The sequence below is a fragment of the Rana temporaria genome, chromosome 8, assembly GCF_905171775.1.
Source record: "Rana temporaria chromosome 8, aRanTem1.1, whole genome shotgun sequence".
Taxonomy (NCBI): Eukaryota; Metazoa; Chordata; class Amphibia; order Anura; family Ranidae; genus Rana; species Rana temporaria.
This window is the reverse complement of record NC_053496.1, coordinates 98,918,401-98,938,707: the sequence shown is the minus strand read 5'-3', so window position 1 is coordinate 98,938,707 and position 20,307 is coordinate 98,918,401. Positions and strand designations below refer to the sequence as shown.

The 20,307-nt window shown below is 39.0% G+C and overlaps 1 protein-coding gene across 14 annotated transcripts in view; it reads right to left on the bottom strand.

Moving 5' to 3' along the window:
- PAX2 (paired box 2) overlaps positions 1–20,307 on the bottom strand; it is a 77,681-nt gene that overhangs the window by 24,637 nt on the left and 32,737 nt on the right. For 5 of the 14 annotated variants that reach the window (XM_040362343.1, XM_040362348.1, XM_040362345.1 and 2 more), the window contains exon 7: positions 13,324–13,374. The exons of the other annotated variants lie outside the window; for them this stretch is intronic. In XM_040362343.1, coding sequence (XP_040218277.1) covers positions 13,324–13,374 — 51 coding nt within the window. The remainder of the gene's footprint in view (positions 1–13,323; positions 13,375–20,307) is intronic. 14 annotated transcript variants of the gene reach the window in all.

Here is a 20,307-nt window from a genome sequence, read left to right as displayed (position 1 = left end):
GCATAATAAGCTAGTATGCATAGTATACTAGCTCATTATGTAATAATCACCTGGCTTTGAAGCCCCCGCTGCAGTGCCTGACACAGCACCGGCTGACGACATGACGTCCCGGAGTTAATTCCGGGTATTGTGGCTCAGACGCTGTGATTGGCTGGAGCCGCAATGACGTGTAATGCGCGCGGGAGCTGCCAGTCACGACATGAACCCGTGGAAGTTTAGGAGAAATTTCGAGCACCTACAAGTTAGGCCCCGTACACACGACCAGTTTCCTCGGCAGAATTCAGCTTCCGACCGAGTTTCTGGCTGAATTCTGCCGAGAAACCCGGCCGTGTGTACACTTTCGGCCGAGGAAGCCGACGAGGAGCTCGACGAGGAAATAGAGAACATGTTCTCTATTTCCTCGTTGTTCTATGGGAGAACTCGGCCCGCCGAGCTCCTCGGCGGCTTCAGGGCTGAACTGTCCGAGGAACTCGATGTGTTTGGCACGTCGAGTTCCTCGGCCGTGTGTACGGGGCCTAAGTCTTAATCTAGGCTCACCTGTAGGTAAAAGTGGTTGTACAGGGTGTACAGCCACTTTAACAGAACACTGTATTTAATTGGCCAGACGTTTAGAAAGGAAGTAATTGTAACTTGTAGTTTACTAAATAGGTGCAAAGTTAGAAACAATAATGCAAAACAGGTTTAGAATGACAAATAGCATGAACACACTGCAGAATAACACAAAACAAGTTATTAAAGCTGCGAGTTGTGAGATCTGGAGCTATAGGGGTTGGTGTCTGAATCAGAACAAAGTGAGTAAATGGGCACTCTGGCTCCAAACATTCGATTCTGATTTTATTCTTACCTATCATGATACAGTACATACATGTTTCTGGGACAGTGACTTAAGCCTTTGAATCAAAAGAATCTGTCATCATTGACTTTTGTTCACATTTGACCTTACGTTTTTTTGTAAATGGGCACATCATGTTACTGCCTGCATTTATTAATATAAATCCATTTATACATAGCAACATTTTCAATGTCCTCCAACGTTCATTGAAATATCTCTCCAGGTAAACACTCTCTGTTTCAGGTCATAAAGGGTTCGGGTAAAGAAATTCTACTGAGGCAACAGTCTATGGTGAGAAGCTAAAAAAGACTTTCTTGCTAAGATTCAACAAGGCATTGTAGCAAAAGTCATACAGCAGAATTTCATGTATATAACCTGAAGTAAATAAATGCTGGGGCAACATTTCAAGGAAATCTGTGCTGGAAGGAAAATGGAGGCTGAAATTGCTGACCTCCATCTGAAAATGATATTTTCTGGTTTTCTTTTGCTTCAAAGCCTTGAGTCACTGTCCCAGAAACAAGTCTTTATGACTGAAAACAGGCTAGAAGATCTCACATATGACAACTTGTACATAACACAAAAGGACACATTTCCACAGTTCATCTTATGCTTATTCCAAGCTCACATAATAAAGCAAACACAAAATTCTAGTTTTTATAAAGGAATATATTCAAAAGAAGATTGCTTGTGGGGTACTGACCAAGTCAATTTTAAATTAACCCATTCTATGTCCCGAAAATGCCATCAGTATCTTACAAGCACACTCCCTACTTGGGTTAAAGAGAAGTGCCCTTTGGAAAGGCAGAGCCATCCGCTTACACACATCAGTTTTAACACACATTTAAAAGTAAAAGATCAGCTTTTAAAAGAGCCATGACCCAATAGACAAACGTCTGATCCTGTATATGTGTATGTGTGTGCCTTGATTACTCTCACAGAGCTGTCCTCCCTCTTCTGCTTTATTTATGCAGGGGGCCTTTTCAGATCTCGACAAATCTGTCAGTCTAAATTTGCGAGAGATTATGGTGCTCCCTCTCTTGCACAGGGAGCGATGATATATGATATGTGCTAGCCCTATTGATTGCCTGATCTGGTGGCAGAGGGCCGGCGAAATGAACTTGAAATGAACATCATGCCTCAACTCATTGTGCGTATAATACACTACTTAATCCCACATTTTTCAGCTGCTATGGAATTCAATTGATCAATCATGTTCCACTGATAGTGCTCTTTTAGGGGTTATTGCTGCTCGGCACGTCATACAGTTATTTATTTATTTTACCCATCGTGGACCTGGCAATTGGAACCTGCTTTAAAGAGGGAACATAAAAAGTAATGCTAGGGAGAGGGTAGGGGAGCAGGAAAAGAGAGACACCGGGTAATTAACCTTGTGAAGACAGGACGGTTACTGTGCATGCTGTCCTATATATGGCCATTATTTATAGAACTAGTGATGCATAAATGAGCTATACCTGTTTATGTCATATTCATAAGGCACATAAAGCCTCTTCTAATAACACACTGAAAAGGGTCGTGCTGTACGGGAACCAATCAAAGATTGGTTTTCATACCTCTGACAGGAAGGTAGACAAGAACAAGAATGAAAGCATGCTTGAAAATTGTGACTTAGAATAAAGAATGGAATCTAACACTTTATTGTTATATAGACAAGGATCATTGATGCAGTGAAAGCGTATTCTAATGCCGCGTACACACGATCGGTCAAACCGATGAGAACGGTCTGATGGACCGTTTTCATCGGACTAAACCGATCGTGTGTGGGCCTCATCGGTTATTTATCCATAGGTTAAAAAAAAGAAATCTTGTTTTAAATTTAACCGATGGATACCTAACCGATAGAAAAAAACGATCGTTAGTAGGCACAACCATTGGTTAAAAATCCACGCATGCTCAGAATTAAGTTGACGCATGCTTGGAAGCATTGAACTTCATTTTTTTCAGCACGTCGTTGTGTTTTACGTCACCGCGTTCTGACACGATCGTTTTTTTAACCGATGGTGTGTAGGCACGACTGACCATCAGTCAGCTTCATCGGTTAACCGATGAAAACGATCCATCAGACCAATCGTGTGTACGCGGCATAAGGCCTATGCATGCCATACTTGCCATTTTTATGTTTATGCTTTTAGCATGAGCATTGTACAGCTTTATTTATGTATGCACCCTTCAATAATTATTGATATAAAAAAAAGAGACAAGAACAAAAGATTGATAGCTTACACCTGCAAAGTATAACGCTTTTCTTTGTTATAATCTTGCCAGGTCTAACCATTGTTTGCTATACTCATGTCAGTCTTACCAATGTCTTTGCAATTCACATGCCACGTATATCCATTGCCTTTGCTATACTCCTGCCATGTCTAACCATTATCTTTCTATATTGCTGCCAGGTTCATCCATTGCCTTTGCTATACCCCTGTCAGGTCTAACTATTGTTTTACTATACCCCTATCAGGTCTAACCATTGTTTTACTATACCCATGTCAGGTCTAACCATTGTTTTGCTATACTCATGCAACATATAGCCATTGTCTTTGCAAACTCCTGTCAGGTGGTCTAACCATTGCCTTTACTATATCCTTGCAGCTCTAACCATTGCCTTTCCTATACTTCTATCAGCCCGCCATAACGTCTAACTATTGTCTTTGCTATATTCATGTCAGGTATAACCATGGCCTTTGCTATACTCATCTCATGTATAAATATTGTCTTTGCTATACTGATGCCAGGTATAAGCAATATCTTTGCTACTGTATATTCATGCCTGGTATAGCCAGAGTCTTTGCTATACTAATGCCTGGTACCTTTGCTATAGTCCAAGATGCCAAATGTGCACATCAGTGTAGGCAGACACATATGTACAAATGTTAGCAGGGGTGCCATATTGACACCCATTGCTTAGTGCCTTGGTCAGCATGGTTGGAGGCATCACCAAACCTCAAAATATACAGATTATTATAACTTTTCCTTTATTTGGTTTCCCTCTGCCTTCCCCTCTTGTTTCCATTGTCTTTAAAGGGCTCTTCATAGTACAGGAAACAAAAATATCAACTGTACCTTTTCCTGTTTGATGGTCTATACAGTTAAAATATATGTAGGCCCAGTCACAAAAATTATATATAAAGTATAACTTGTTAATGAGATTTTAACTACTTCTCCAGCTCAAATCTCCAGCTTTAATAAAACATACCCGATGATCCTGTTGTTTAAATCTTTGCTTGGACACTTCCTGTTGTAGGGTGACAACAATCTCTTCCTGTCTCCTAAGTATTCTCTTGCATTGTCACTCTGCTACCCTAACTAAGGTCATGTGTGTTGGTACTCTTATAGCTTTAAATAAAAGCCTTTCTATTAGTAAAAGCTCTGAGATAGCAATTGGCTTTCCTATATAAAGGCAGCTGTATAAAGCTAACACCTATTTTTGGAACTTTTTTGGTTGCTGGCAGCTTTTAATCTTTTGGGGAACCTGGTTTATCTAATCCTTTTTCATTTTGTATTTAATTTTATAGTATTCTGCAAATACTCTAGAATATTATAGTAACACAAATGCAGTGGAAAAAAAACATAATATTTTACAAAATACCCCATCCTTTTGTTCTTTTTAATTCACATTAATACCTTAAAACTTTTGACTTTTAAATTCAAACCTCACAATGACAGGGTTAAACTCTCGCACTTCCCCAGATGAATATTTTATTTTTAATTAATAATCTAATTGTAACATTGTGTCTCGTTCTATTACGTTATGTAGTTCCTGGCTTTCCCCCCCCCCCACCATCACCAACACCACTGCCGCCACCACACACTTCCTAATTCCCTCTGAAACCTGCCAGTGTCAGGCATCTTTCCTGGACACCCCCTTGGGGGCCTTTCATAGCGTTGGCAGTTGTTGCAGTTTCAAACTCAATTGTTCTCGTCGGTACTGAGGCAAATGGAGTCATTAATTACCTTCTATCAGCTGGGCTGAGTTCAGAAGGCGATCAATAACCCAGCGTTTGTCATTCACAGCAGCAAGCGAGCGAGCAGAACAGCTAAACCAATACCCGCACAGAGCACAACAACATCATATAATCATAATACTAGTCATCAATACTGTAGCAGTGTTTTTCTTCACAGAGATAATTCATTCCTTCAAAAACAGAAAATGACTTTCCCTTTCTCGGTCAGAGCAGAGGGAAAAGATGTAGGAAGCTTTGGTTGTGAAATCTGACATCAGTCATCATTCTTCGGCCCCCTGTACGAGGCATTGGCTCAGCATTATGCAGGGGGATGCTGCAGACCAGTTACTGCTTTCATAAATGCTTTACCTTTATTAAGCTCATTAATCATAGATTTAAAGGCTAGAGTTGCAAGCATTGAAGATCTAGGCCAAGGGTATGCAGCCTACTGCATGCCAGATGTTTCTTAACTCCAACTCCTATCAGGCATCTGTTGGAAGCTACAGATTATGAACATTGTTGCTGCTTCTATAATAAACAAGGCCTTACCTCTCGGCATACTATTTTACATCTAAATAGGAGTGCACTGTATTGCACTGCATTTGAGGTCACTGCCTTTAAAAGAGGTGGATGAACTCACTTATTTACTGTCAGGCTTACTAATCTGGACAACAGCTGACAAGAGTCTGAATGGACTTGCATATAATGAATCAACAGTTTGTCCTTAATCTGACATTTCAGGCCTCCAAATTAGGCCTAATATCAAGCAAATTATACCAAGAGCTGTAAAATTAAAGGAGAACTCTTGTTTCATTCAATTACCTATACAAGGGATTTGTAATTCTGTACCGCGTGTCTTTTGATTTATACATCTAGTATATGAGTATGTCATGGTTTAGCCAGGCAGGTGACATACTTATTTACTGGTTCAGAAATACAGCTTCCATGTCACATATGAACCTCCAAAACCCTTATTGGACAGTGAATCAGCATCATCACCTCTATCTATTTGGCTTGCTAAGTGATTCAGAAAGCAGTGAAGAAATACATTTACACAAGGAAGCAGCAGATTGATCGGAACAGCTATGGGTCAACTCAAGTTGCACTGCTTAGCTGGGACTAATCCTTTGGCTAGCAAAATAGAAAACATATATTTACCTCAATGGCGTATTGGGCTGTTTGCCTGGAGTTCTACTTTATACTATTTAACTAGCTGTCCATGTCAATCTGCAGCAAGCTATGTTTTTAACAAATGCAAAAATACAATGGGGTTGATTTATTAAAGGTAAATAGACTGTGCACTTTTGCACATGCAGTTTCTCCAGAGATTATTAAATGAGGTGAGGCTTCACATTACAAAGTGCACACAATCACATGCAAGGAAAATGAAAAGAGAAACATCATTTTTGCTTGCACATGATTGGGTGATCGAAGTGCTCTCCTTCATTTACTAAGCTGCGGAGCAACTGCATAGTCTATTTTCCTTTAGTACATCAACCCTAGTGAATCTTTCTTTCAGCCACTGCAACACCACTTTCCAAAAATCCTCAGGCCTTGTACACACGACTGAGTTTCTCTGCAAAAACCAGCAAGAACCTTGCTGGGAGATATTTTTTTGCTGAGGAAACCGGTCGTGTGTACATTTTCGTCGAGGAAACTGTCGAGAACCTCGACGAGCCAAAAAGAGAGCAAGTTCTCTATTTCCTCGACGGGAGTCTGATTTGGCTCGTCGAGTTTCTGGTCGGGCTGGTTTTCGATGAGAAACTCGAACGTTTGTATGCTAAGAAACCCGTGCTTGCTCAGATTAAAGTATGAGACGGGAGTAAAAGTAGCATTTGTAATGGAGATAACACATTTTTAAAGCTGTAACAGACTGAAAAGTGCAAATCGTCTCTTACAAAACTTTTATTTAACACGCAAACACATGAAATTAGCAAAAGCAGCCCCAGGAGTTTAGCCAGTGGAATTGAACTTCCCCTGCTGTTGTATGTGTTGTATGTGTTGTATGTCACCGCGTTTGAGAACGAGGAGATTTTGGCTTGACTGTGTGTACGCAAAGCAAGCTTGTCGAGTTCCTCGACAAGCCTAACAAGGAACTCAACGAGGAAAACGATGTGTTTCGCCCGTCGAGTTTCTCGGTCGTGTGTACGAGGCTTCATCCTATGCTGCTGTATTTGGTGCACTGTCTTTGCCAAAAATGTGCAGAGAGACCAATGTAGATCAAATTACAGAGGGTTGTATCATTAAACATGGCATCCCTGGCATAACCTTAGGTATTTTTTCATTTGGTGAGTGCTATAATTCAAATTTAACTGATGCTTGGAATAATTTTCACTAGGATGGTTTGTGCAATAATCGTACAGGTATACAAAAAGTTCTGTATTTTCAGTTAAATAACTATAAAAATGATTCACATTAAAACATTTAAATACAGCTCTATTGTATCCTTTATTATACATTAAAGGCCAGTGTAATCCTTAGGTCAAATATGATCTTGAAAAGCCAGTCAGTGGAATAATATAGTATTTAAATTATCTTTTTTTATATATACTTTTATGGGCTCTTAAGGTGTTTATTGGTGGTGATTTACTAACGGCAAATAGGCAGTTCACTTTGAATAGGAATTTCCCCTAAGCTTAGTGAATATAGTGAGTTTGCAAGGAATACCCAATCTGGTGAAACGCAAATAACAAAAAAACAAAAAGATATTTTTGCTTGCACACGATTGGATAATGAAAGTCGGCGCAGTTGACCTCATTTGCTAAGCAAAAAGAAAAATCCCTTGCAAAGTAGAAAATTCCTCTGCATACGTTGCCTTTAGTTAATCAACCCAACTGTATCCAGTACTGGGCCCACAATTTTTGTAGCAATGTTTTTCTTTTTTTTCTACAGACATTTGATCATTCCTCACTGAGCACATTAGATACTTCACAAGCATATGGGCACAGGACAAGTAATCGGTAGCACCAAGCTACACACAACAAAACACTAAAGTCCTATGTATTATGTATGTATGTTTGATCTACAATCACAAGCCTTTCTGTAGCACTGTGTAGAGCAATAATATTTCTAATTATCACATTAAAAAAAAACTATGACGCCAATGCTCCAAGCAACACTAAACTGACTTAATATGTGATGAGGCAACAACACTGAATAAAAGACACCTAGTTGTACAGTCAGTGAGCGGAGAAACCTAATAAGTTATGCATGAAGACAAATTGTATGCTATCACCTAGGTAGCTGAGCAAACAAGGTAAGGCTTCACCAACTAGACGTTGGGGATATTCAAACACGAACATCTTTACAAACTATCATTTATCTGTGAGAAAACAAATGAAGCATGTTGTATATGCCTCAAAGCAAAACTAATGTCAGGGAATCCAACATAATATGGTACCTGTGTGAAGAGGAGACAGAAATAAATGTGTTTTCCTTGACAGAGTTACCATGCAGTTTCCTTCAAGACCAGGGTTCAGATCCGCTGAACCAGAACATCAATGCACCCAAGTCCTTACAGCACTACAGCTTGAACTTTTCCTTTCTTCTTTATCTGTGCGGTTAGTTATAAACTCATTCAATTAGAGTCAACAACTGATTCTAGATGTTCCCAGCATTCAGCTCATGTCCAGCTTGATAGATAAATTCTGCTCTATTAGAACTGTCACATTCCCTAAAGCTTTATCCACCTTTTAAAAGGGTTGCCTGTAAAACACTACTAAAATATTATATTCAGTGTCCTTTTTATTTTTGCTTTAAGCACCCCAACCCCCTTACTCAGAAAGGCTTGCTAAAAGCATGTTTAAAGATGGTATATGCTACCTGTGAAAGCACTGACTTTTGATGTTTTGGATTGGAAAACAATGTCTGGACATACAGGAACCTCTGCAGACATCCCCGTAGTAAAGATCAAAAATTCAAAATGGATTATCCCTGATATTGTTCCTCCAAGATAAGTCCCACACCAAGAGATTCTAAACATGCTCACTTGGACAAAAAGTAGTGGATTATAAACAATTCCTGCAGCGCTCACACACAAATCCGTTGTGAAAAAATTAACATAAAGTAAAAAATGGCATGTATAACAATAAAACAAGACAATCACTCTATATTGCCAGTTAATGTTGCTAATGCAGTGTAAGCATGTGTGTGCCTAATGACAGGTACAATAGGAGCAGAGCAGGGAAGAGGAGCACTAATCAACTTAACACAAACAGGCTGGGCCCTGGCCATTGACAGTGCATACACTCCACAGCAATGCCTCTGTACTGGTGATGTCACCTCCTGTCTATACCAACATGTTTTGATTGGAGACCGACAATCTTTTCTCCAGTCACCAGTATGGGGGCATTGCTGTGGAGTGTGCACTGTCATCAGAGTTTTTTTTTACTAGTGCATGCATGCTGGTTGCCAGGTGTTAAGTTGATTAGTGCTCCTCTTCCTTTCTCTGTTCCTATTATATCTGTCATTAGGCACATATGTTTGCACTGCATTAGCAATAGTAATGCAATACAGCTCAGACACAACATGCAGCTGGCATTATAGAATGAACATCTTGTTTTATGGTTATATATGTCATTTATTACTTATATTCATTTTTTCACAAAGGATTTGCATGTGAGTGCTGCAGGAATTGTTTATAGTGTTTGATTTGTGCTTCATTTGGATGCTTTTGGTTGTTTCCTAGCTGACTGCCCCATAGTTTTTTTGTTTGTTGCTCTCCTTTTTGTGCTTGAGTTATTTATTGTCAAAAAGTCATGTATGCCACAATCTTTCCACAGAATGACTGAATATTAGTCAGATCTTCCAACTACAATCTTTTGTTTGTGATTAGCCCTAATGGTCAAGTCTGTCTATACACATTTGATAATAGTTTGATCCAGATGATCAAACTGGCAAAAAAATAATTGCCCTGACTCAGAAATAGGTATGCTGATTTATTGTAGTCTACATTTTTATTTACTTTTCAGAGTCTCAGTACACAACTTTTATGATTAAGGAAGAATATGCCATTGGTCAAGGAGCTCCAGCCTGGATAGTCTTTTCCCCTTTGTTGAACCTATAGAAGTCTGCTGCAGATGTGGATATGAGCCTTCCCACTCTTACCTCATCCATTTCTATGCTACTTTAAGTGTTCTGTATCACTGTCATACCCAAGATGTAGATACACTGCCATTCACATCATTACAGTACTACTCTTACTTACAGGCATACCCCACTTTTAAGTACACAATGGGGTTTATTTACTACCGCTGGAGAGTGCAAAATCAGGCTCACTTCTGTACAGAAACCAATGAGCTTCTAACCCCAACTTGTTCAATTAAGCCTGGTAATAAAACCTGGAAGCTCATTGGTTTAAATGCAGAAGTGAGCTTGATTTTGCACTCTCTAGCGATAGTAAATAAACCCCATTGTGTACTTAAAAGTGTGGTATGCCTGTACTTTAACTAAATAGAATATATTTAAAGTGCAATTCCAGGCATTAAGTGCAAGCAATTGTAAATTTTCAAATACTATCCATTTCAGCTGTGCTAACATCAAGAAAGTTTACTGAGTTTTCATTAATCAAGTTCTCACTAATTCTCTCTATCCGAAGTCCTAGAGATCACTTTACAAGGTCAGTGAATACGGCATGAAGCATGTGCTATGTAACTTCCCCTCTTTATTACTCCCGATGATCACAAATTACTTTCCAATATGGGTTATAAATTTATGGATAAAACAAATCTATGTTATGGTGCTCAGGCTAGTGCACATGGTCAATTTAAATATATATATAAATGTATAAACAAGAATCTAATCTAACCATATTAAAATGAACAGCATACAGCCTGTTGTAAAGAGAGGGGAGTGCAAGGATAGGGGGGCAAAGAAACCAAACACACTTACAAGTGCATGTTTGGCTTCTTTGCCCACAAGGCTTTTAACTTTTGTGATTACATTTGATGTTTTACATTACATTATAGTTACTAAAGGCCATGGAGTCTGTTTTCATGTTTAAAAATATTTTAGAAATAACATTGTATACACAAGTTTTTTTTGTATATGAGCATAGGTGTGCGCAGCCTAATGCATTAGGGTGTGCACCCCAAAGATCAAACACATAGTAGCAATCACTAACGATGAAAGGGAAGGGTCCAGTAAGTTACATATTTACCGACCACTTCCCACACTTATACTAAAACATACCCGCAACAACAGCTGGAGGGAGAGGAGAGTAGGGAAGCTGGAAGCACTGCTGGGGAGGGGGGGAACCAGGGTAGTAGTGGGAATCTGTGCTGCACAGGGTGATTAGGGTGTGCCTGGGCACACCTGGCACACCCTGTGCGCGTGCCTATGTATATGAGTGACAGCAAGAAGTATGCAGTCTATATGTTTGGAGATACTTTGCCTGCATCATTGGGATGGGTCATCAGATTAACATATTACCAACCAAACTGGTGTGGACAGGTGATACCTGGGTAAAAAATGTAAGTCTTGAACTAGCAGGCTGTGTTCCCTGTATACATTTCAAACGTTAACTTCCTATTTTGTGTAATACAACAAGGAAAACAACAATGATATGCACGTAACTTGAAACAGTTATCAATGAAATATAGATCAAATCTCATTACTTTTAACTCTAATTGGCTGTCATTAGTTATTGTTTGCAATGTAATGTTTACCTCAATATACCTAACATCGCTATATATTATATCGTAAGCGTGAATGAAATCTACTAACTTTTCTGTTGGCATGAATAAGTGTTTGTAGGGAGGACCAGCAAATCAGTATTTGCCAACACTGGTCTACTTAGCCTTATGTACACAAGAGAAAATCAATCCCTGTTTTATGGGTATTATGAGGCTGTTATTTTAAGTGATACAACTAACCTGAAATAGCTGTACAAGTTAGCTCACAAAATGTGCTATGCTTTACAGTATTTAGCCTACAATCAAGGAAATCAGAACACAATTGTAAAACAACTATGTAGGGAGAACACATGGAGGTGTTGTTGTAGCATCCAGATGTTTGCTCTAACTTTAATTTACTTTTTCTTTTTTTTTTTCTTTCATGTATTAGTATTTATACTGTTTTCCCTTCAGCAGTTTTATTAAATAACCTGCAACACTAAGCTGTTGTGATCCCTTAAAATTAAAAAAAAAAATGTATCACTGTTACCTAATTTGTTCATACATGGCAGTAATTCTATTGTCACTCATATTCAAAAGAATGCAAGCAACAAAAAAAAAAAACACTACAAAATGCAGTAAGTATAAGCATGAAGAGATGCTCTCCACGGCTATTGCAGGGAATTATGGGATCTGCCACAGTCTGGTAAATATCCATGCTGAATCCTGTCAGTTAATAAACTGCTTGTAGAAGCACAAACAAAAAGCTAACACAGAGGTTTCTGACCCATAAGGTTGAGTGACTATGCACCTTAAGGCCGGAACAGTGTGAAACACAAGTAAGCCTGAGAGAAGCTCACAAGCCAATCTCAAATGCCAGCTTTGTTAGCTGGAAGGACAGAAGGAAGGCGAAAAATTACATAGCATGCAGCTCTAACTATGCTTGTTTAGAGGAACTGCTTGCATTTATGAAGTCTTTGGTGCGGAAAGCAGGGTTGCAAATGACTGCATCAGGAGCGACAGTAGGGGCCATTAATTTCCTGTTATGTTTTCATGTGTTGGGGGCTTTATTAATTTAATTTTACACTGTCGAACAACGGCGAGAGCTGACACTGCCACACTTTCATTTTTTTTTCATCACTTCATTCTGCTTGTCAGACATACAGCTGCAAATTGTGCGGCCCAGCGAAAACAACGGGACTTCTCCTAGTGATATTCATCTAATTCAGGCCCAAATCTTCATTTAACCCCCTCCTGTGGGCATTCTGCTTCTGAACAAGTACATGGGATTCCTTTACTATAATGAATATGGACATTTATCTTTTATATTTCCTCTATTTGTGTCAGTTTGATTATATATTATCATGCTTACAGCACTTAAGACTGTGTCAAGGGTGAGGATGATGTGCATATTTCACTTTCCTGAAAGTATCATTCAGATTTGTTGCTATATGCTACTTCACTGTGCACATTGCACTTTTTGAACTGTAACATTTTCTAGTCAACGGTTTGCAGTTATATCATCATTACATACCAATAATGTAACACTGATGCATGCTGGGAAATGATGATATCTATGTAAGAAAGGGTGACAACTGGAATAAAAGACTGAGGATATTAATTAGGAATTCATAACTGATTACAAATAATTGTATCATACAATCAATGCAAACTATAACCATATCAACATGGCAGATGAAACAATACATGCTTTTACAGCAAAACCAACATGACTTTGCTCCTGTACAAGACCAGTTGCAATTCTGTACTTAAACCATGTCCATAAACACAACAATTCTGCAAATATTAAACTTCTCACTGATGAGAGGAATAAAAGGTGCACAAAGAACACACATTGTTATACAAAAGAACCTGAATTACTACAGGATTTATCCTTCCAATAGTACATTGCCCACCTCACCTTGTCTCATACACAGCTCTGTATTGGAATTCCAGTAATGGGAAAGAGGCCCTAGAAATACAAGAGTCATAACCTATAAGTACGAATGAGGTTTGGGTTCTCATGGATTTGCAGTTCAGTAAAACTTGTTTAAAGAGGAACTTCAGTTAAAAAAAGGTCAGCAACCACAAATACTGTAGCTGAAGACTTTGAGGCTGGGTTCAGTTATGTGTGAATTGGATGCGGTCTTCACTGCATCCAATTCGCATGGCATGCGAGTATGACCGACTCTCAATGGAGCCGGTTCACACAGGTTGGCCACAGTTCGGATTGCAGTGATATACAGTGCTATATTGTGCTATATAGTGCTTTACAGTGCTATACTGTGCCAAACAGTGTTATTCTGTGCTTTACAATGCTGTGCTACGTTGTGCTGTACTGTGCTATAGAGTGTTATACTGTGTCATTATCTTCATACCTTTGTGTATTCTCATGTGTTCACCATTCATAGACCTAACTGTACTTCTTTTTTTCTGTATCAACAGTAAGTGTATAGAGTATTCTATTTTATTTTAGCTTGCTTGGGCCTTCTTTTAGTTTTGGGGTGTGCAGCATGCACTTGTTGCTGAATAGTTGTTGAAACGGCTCTTTATAAACAGCATGCCCTTGCATTCTTTTGCAGCAATTAGTGTGCATTGAAAGAACCCACCACATATTTTCCCCCAATATTATCATAGTTTCAGTAAAAGCTAGGCATCCCATTAACCTACCGAAAAATACATACTGCAGTGAAATTACTAAAATGAGTTAAATGAGTGGCCGAGGTGATGCCCCTGGCAGTAGTAGTGAGGGAGCAGTTTTTTTTTAGGGTTTAGTGTTCGTAGGGCCATAGAAACTGGATGCAGGGCATGGGGACTTTTTTTCCCAAAGCACCTGACCAATACAGCCTCTGCAATCCCAACAGATAGTTGACTGGCAGACAAATAGTTCTACAGCTACATCATCCCAGTTGCAGAGAAGCCAGTTGACTGTCAGTGTTACTAATGTACCTCCTGTTCTCTAAGGCTTTCCTTGAACATTTTGCGGTTTCATACATCCACATACATTTTTAACACATCTTCAAACCTGTAATTTAAAGGATTTGTATATATTCAATTTAGCCCAAGTTGGATGAAAAGGCCCTCTCCGTGCTGTGTGTTAACTTTTTGAAACATGTTGCCATTGGAACATGCCCCCCCCCCCCATAGCAGTTCCCACAATCCTATGCCTCATTTTTGACAATAGTTTGTTTCATCAAGATTTACCCCTCCCCTCCCCCACCCCATAGAGACTTGGGAAAAAGAAAAAAAAAAATCTAAATTTGGAGGACATTTTGGAAACAGGCCAGATGTGCTTATCCATACCTATAAGTGGCTTGGGAGCCCCCAATATCTTCCCACTACATTTGATGTCTCTCAGTACCTTTCTGTGCAACCATCACATGTACTATACATCTTAGTCATAAGCTCTGGGCCAAAACTATGTGTAACTTATCGCGTGTAGCATAGCACTGACAATCTTCTTTCCCTTTTTCAGTATGGCTTACCACTATTTCTTGGGGCTCATTATATAAAAACGCATAAGGACCTTTAGGAGAGACAGACTAAACAGACACACAAAGTAAGGGGCAACTATTTCCATTAAATGTTTTGACAATATACTTGCATGCAGTTGTACAGAAGAAATTACCAGATTAACTATATTTAGCAGTATAATTCTTGACAATATTAAAAGGTATCTATATCCCCAAATGTTTTTGTTTTGGATGGAGTAAGGAAGGGTTAGAACCCGTATCAGTCTACATTTTGCTATCTGCATCCTGTTATGGAAATTATAGTGACATTAGCAGGGTCCTTTTAAAGAATAAAAAAAAAAAAAACTTTAAACAATGGCATAATGTGCTATCGCATACTAGCACATTATGAAATACTAACCTTAAAACAAAGCCCTTCCAGTGGCGCCTGTTCAATGCTGAGATGGCTGACATCTTCCCCTAGTGTTTCTTCCAGGTTCGTGGGCTTTGGCGCTGTGAGTGGCCGGAGCAGCGATAATGTCACTCCTGGGCATGAGCGTGGGAGCCGCCGTTTCCAGCACAGGTTTTAAAGTTCCGGCACTGTAACCCGAAACTTCAGATTGAATGCGCTAATGATGTCATTGGCTGCATGCACTCTGAAAAACTCCTAAACTATGCTTTAGGAGATATTCACGGTATCTACAGGTAAGCCTTATTAAAGGGTTAACTGTAGGTACAAGTGTTGTAACAAAAAAGAGTTTACAACCACCTTAACCCGCTTGTATTTTATTGTATTGTAACTGTACTGTCTCCCTTTTATATTGTAAAGCACTGCATAAACTGGTGCTATATAAATCCTGTATAATAATAATTATCTGTCTAATGCCCTGTACACATGATCAGAATATCCGCTGGCCTAAAATCCGATGGAATTTTTCGTCGGAATTCCGTTCAAGCTGTCTTGCATACACACTGTCAGACCAAATTCCGACCGTCCAAAATGCGGTGACATAAAACACTACGAAGAGCCGAGAAAAATTAAGTTCAATGCTTTCGAGCATGCGTCGACTTGATTCTGAGCATGCGTGTGTTTTTTCTCCATCGGAGTTGCACACAGACGATAGGAATTTCCTATCGTTTTTTTTTTCCATCGGGAAAAAATAAAACATGTTCTATTTCTAAACACCGATGGGAAAAAGTCCGATGGGGCCCACACGATCGGAATTTCCGATAAAAAATTCCATCAGACTTTTTTCATCGGAAATTCTGATAGTGTGTACGCGGCATCAGAGGCACAACAGGAAGTAAGATGAAATCTCTACAAAGGGAAAGAAGTGTATTTATTGGAAGATTTAACCATGACTCTAGTTCTAGAATTAACTCTTACATTTTATATTTGCCCTTGTTTTTCCTAGCAAAGTTGGCCACCAGGAAACTATGAAACAATTAATTTACCTGGCGAGGACATAGACAGCAATAAACACTTGACAGTGGTTCTAATCCTCCCTCACATTATCCAAAACTAAAAAAAAAGTTTTGACTACACATATACCTTAATAAATGTTTAAATCAAATCTCAGCACATGAAGAATTTGAAAGCTCTTCTGAAAGGATTTATGAGGGAGGTGTTTGATTAATCATCTAAGGTCAAATCTGACCTCCAGTGGAAGAGGAGCAAACCTGTTTTTCAGTCATAAGACCATTGCTTCTGTCTGCTGTCATCTCCGAACACACACAGAGATGAAGCCCTTATCTTTAATACTCCAACTTCATAATCAGCCCCTTGTAAATCTCTTTCCCGCAATGTATGTCAGAAAGGAATGCTGTTATACACTTTTCCACTATCCAAATTATTTCAATTTAACTCACTATGGTGAGACCTAGATATAGTTGCCACTATACATGTGCATATTTAACATTTTCACAAGTTTTTTTTAGTATCATACATGAAATGTTTCAACCTAGCCACTTTCTTGCACCTCACAATATCGTATTGATTTTTACTAACTATATTACTATTTTACTAACTATATATCGTATTTTTTTTGCAAAAGACAATATATAAATTGACCTGATGTAACACTGTCCTAATTTGTCGTCCTGTTATGACATTGCTAGTAACTTGTATGTGTTGTCACTTTTTGATTATTTGATTGCATTTGGTCAAGTGAGTCATTAGAAGAAACTGTTTCCCTGGACTTTTTTTGGTTTGATATATGTGTCGGATAAGTTGTAGAGTCATAAATACAGGTGCATTAATACGAGCAGCAGTTAATACACAAGAATGGAAAACTACAGACAGGTTTAGAGTCTCCTGTAGCGTTCTCTTCAAGAGGGAACACGAGCCACAGTCAGTCTACATCTCTGAAAAGGTTGGGATTTCTGAGGCCGCCTTCCAGTGCTGTCAAGGTCACCAGGATTAGGTTCACCGAACGGTCAGGGCGGTTTGAGTTACTGGCACCGCCTGCTGATTCCTTTGGTGATTTTTATCCATCTCTTACAGTGTGTGGGATGGGAAGATAACTCACCTAAGTCAGGGGATCTCTAAACTTCAACAGCATATTCAGGAATGTGGGAGGGTCTCCCTGCCACCCCCCCCTTCTTCCCTCATCTAAATAGCAGGTGAGTTTTTATTACCAGTAGTAATAAGACAATACAGCTCTTTCTGTCTCACAGTGTGTCTCTTCCTGTAAGCAACAACAAACAGGAGAAAAAGACAGCAAGAAAAACAATAATTTCCTGTACTTTATTAAAGTTAGAGGCCAGAATGCATTTAGTTCTTTCTCTTTGGTGAATGTACAGCACAAGTTGCTAAGGGCGCTGTGAGCCCAAATAATTAAGCCTTGCAGGGGAGGGATAATAATTTTGGGCTTTGATGAGTGATACGTCTGTGATGCCAGCGATCCTGGGAACGGACAGATTTCCTTTTGGTAAGTGAGACTCCAGTCTAATGACTAGGCCTTGACAAGGCCAAGGGAAACTCGCAGATCCCATGGGCTCTGTTTACAAAGCTTCTGAAAAGTTGCATCTAGACCATTAAAGTTTTATCAAGTGTTAATCAAGTATCTGATGCACGCTGCATTGCCAGGTTTAAAATTGCTGTTTTGAAGGCTTAGAAAAGCATTATACCAGAAGCTCAGTGTAAGACTCATTTAATAGTCTCAACTGCCATACTTATTGCAAAGTTTGTAGCTACAAGAGAGGTGTTGTGTAAGCTAGAAAGATCTAGGTACTATTTTGTATGAGTAACAATAATTGGATTGGTTATCACAAAACGTGGTGTCATTGACTTTGAAGCAGCTGGCATGCTTAGAACAAGTATTTTGATCATCTCCACATCCCACCATACTGGCCTTACATCCTATATGAGAGCTGATCTCCATTGAAACACTGGAAATAGACATATGCATGTTCTTAAGACCAAAAAGTAGGCTGTAAACAACAATGACAACACAATCATATTGGAGAGCAACTCAAAATGTAATAAACATTTCCAACTGAGCCAATCCAACTGCCATTTTATCTGCTTTATAATTCATATGACATAAGCTGTCTAAGTCTTGTGTATGGTTAGTATTATACAACGCTCAGCAAAGCATGTGTACTCAAAAAATCCCAAACTATCAAAAATATCATAAAACACCTCCATTAGACCAGCAACAGCTAAAACTGAGAGCCATATTTTTATCATAAAATAATACTCTCATAGCAGAGAGGTATATATATATATATATATATATATATATATATATATATATATATATATATATATATTACTGAACTGTAATTGTTGACAGGAAGATGGGGTGAAACTGGTTCATATTAACTAGATACAGCATATTATTATCTGCCACTGGTTCCCGAGCCTACACAGGGAGGTAATAGCAGACTGCCATGCACATAGCTGTTCAGGTAATTGGTTTATATATCTAGAAGCTGTAGTAGCAATCTCAGCACAGACAGACTAGCAGTAAAGCCAGTTCCTTAAGGCGATTTCCTTTGTCTTTCAATTGCTTGCACATCCATGAGAGATACAGGGGAAGAATGAGAGAGAAAGTGAGAGAGGGTAAGATGGAGAGAGGAGGAAAATGTTAATTTGTGAATTAATAGCTTTTCTCAGCGGAATTGTAAATTCAAATGTCACCTAACATGACACTCTAGCTGGCCTGCCATAGAAGCAGTGACAAGATAGTCCACTTTTTTTCTACCCCCCCAGCCCAAACCCTCCATAAGACACAGGAGATGGATGACGTGCCATGCTTTATACCCACACATGGATAAAATGATGCAAGCAATGGCCAACAACATCATCAAACTTGAATACTGCTACCAGGACGGCAAACAAACCAAAAGCAAAGAGCTTGTAGAATATCAAACTGTGTACCGCACTGCAAAGAAAGCGTTAAATGGGCTGCTCGGTAAGAAGAAACATTTCTGTAAGACCGTAAAGACAAAAGGGTGGCATAGGGAGAAGGATTGTGCCAGTGCCAGGGAGACAGACGGACAGTGAGAATGCCAGAGGGACAGACAGCTGCTGCAAGTGTCACAGACATAAATACTGAGGGATAAACATTTAGACATATGAGAGTGTGTGCTAAATTGTGTGTAAATAATTGTTCTTTTTTTCTCTAACACTGGGGGTTCAGAACTTCTATTTCCATTTCACAGGTTTTCAAATGAATCTCGCTGTTCTGAGTTGGGAGGTTCTCGAAGAAGGCACTAGGACAAGGAGATATCATCAATCGCAGCTCTTGCTATCATTGTAGTCAGCAAAATGGCTGACAGTGCATATTTGCTTTTAAAATCAGTTTAATGATTCAACTAGGCGGTTATAATTAACCAGCTCTGTACTGAGGAGGTTCACACTATTCACACAGGCTTGGCAAAGGCGTGTATTTTTGACATTCTACTTAATAGTTTAAAAAATATATAGAGCGGCCTGTGACTCACAAGGTCATCTTGGCCTGCCTGGCCTTATTCATCAACTGTGTGAATGAGTCTTTCTGGAACATTATGACTCTGTGCTTTTGATTACATATAATAATTACTTATCATACTCACTTGCTATATACTTGTGGTTTATCTGCAACTGACAGGTACATGTTTTTCCTTTATTAATACTACATGAGTGCAATGTTTTATGTCAGTACTATTCATTTCTTCTTGTCTCTGTTTCTTACATCACAATTATTAAAAACTATAGATAATTATTAAAAGTATTAAAAACTATAGATGATCCACATGTACAAAAGCAGCAATAGGATCTCAGTGAAGAATGCATGATACATGCATGATACAACACACCATTGAACTTAAAGCGGAGGTCCGCCTAAAAAAAACCCATTAAAAGCCAGTAGCTACAAATAGTGCAGCTGCTGAATTTTAATAATTGGACATTTACCTGTCCAGGGCTCCCGCAATGTCGGCAGCCGAAGCCGAGCAATCGCTCGGAT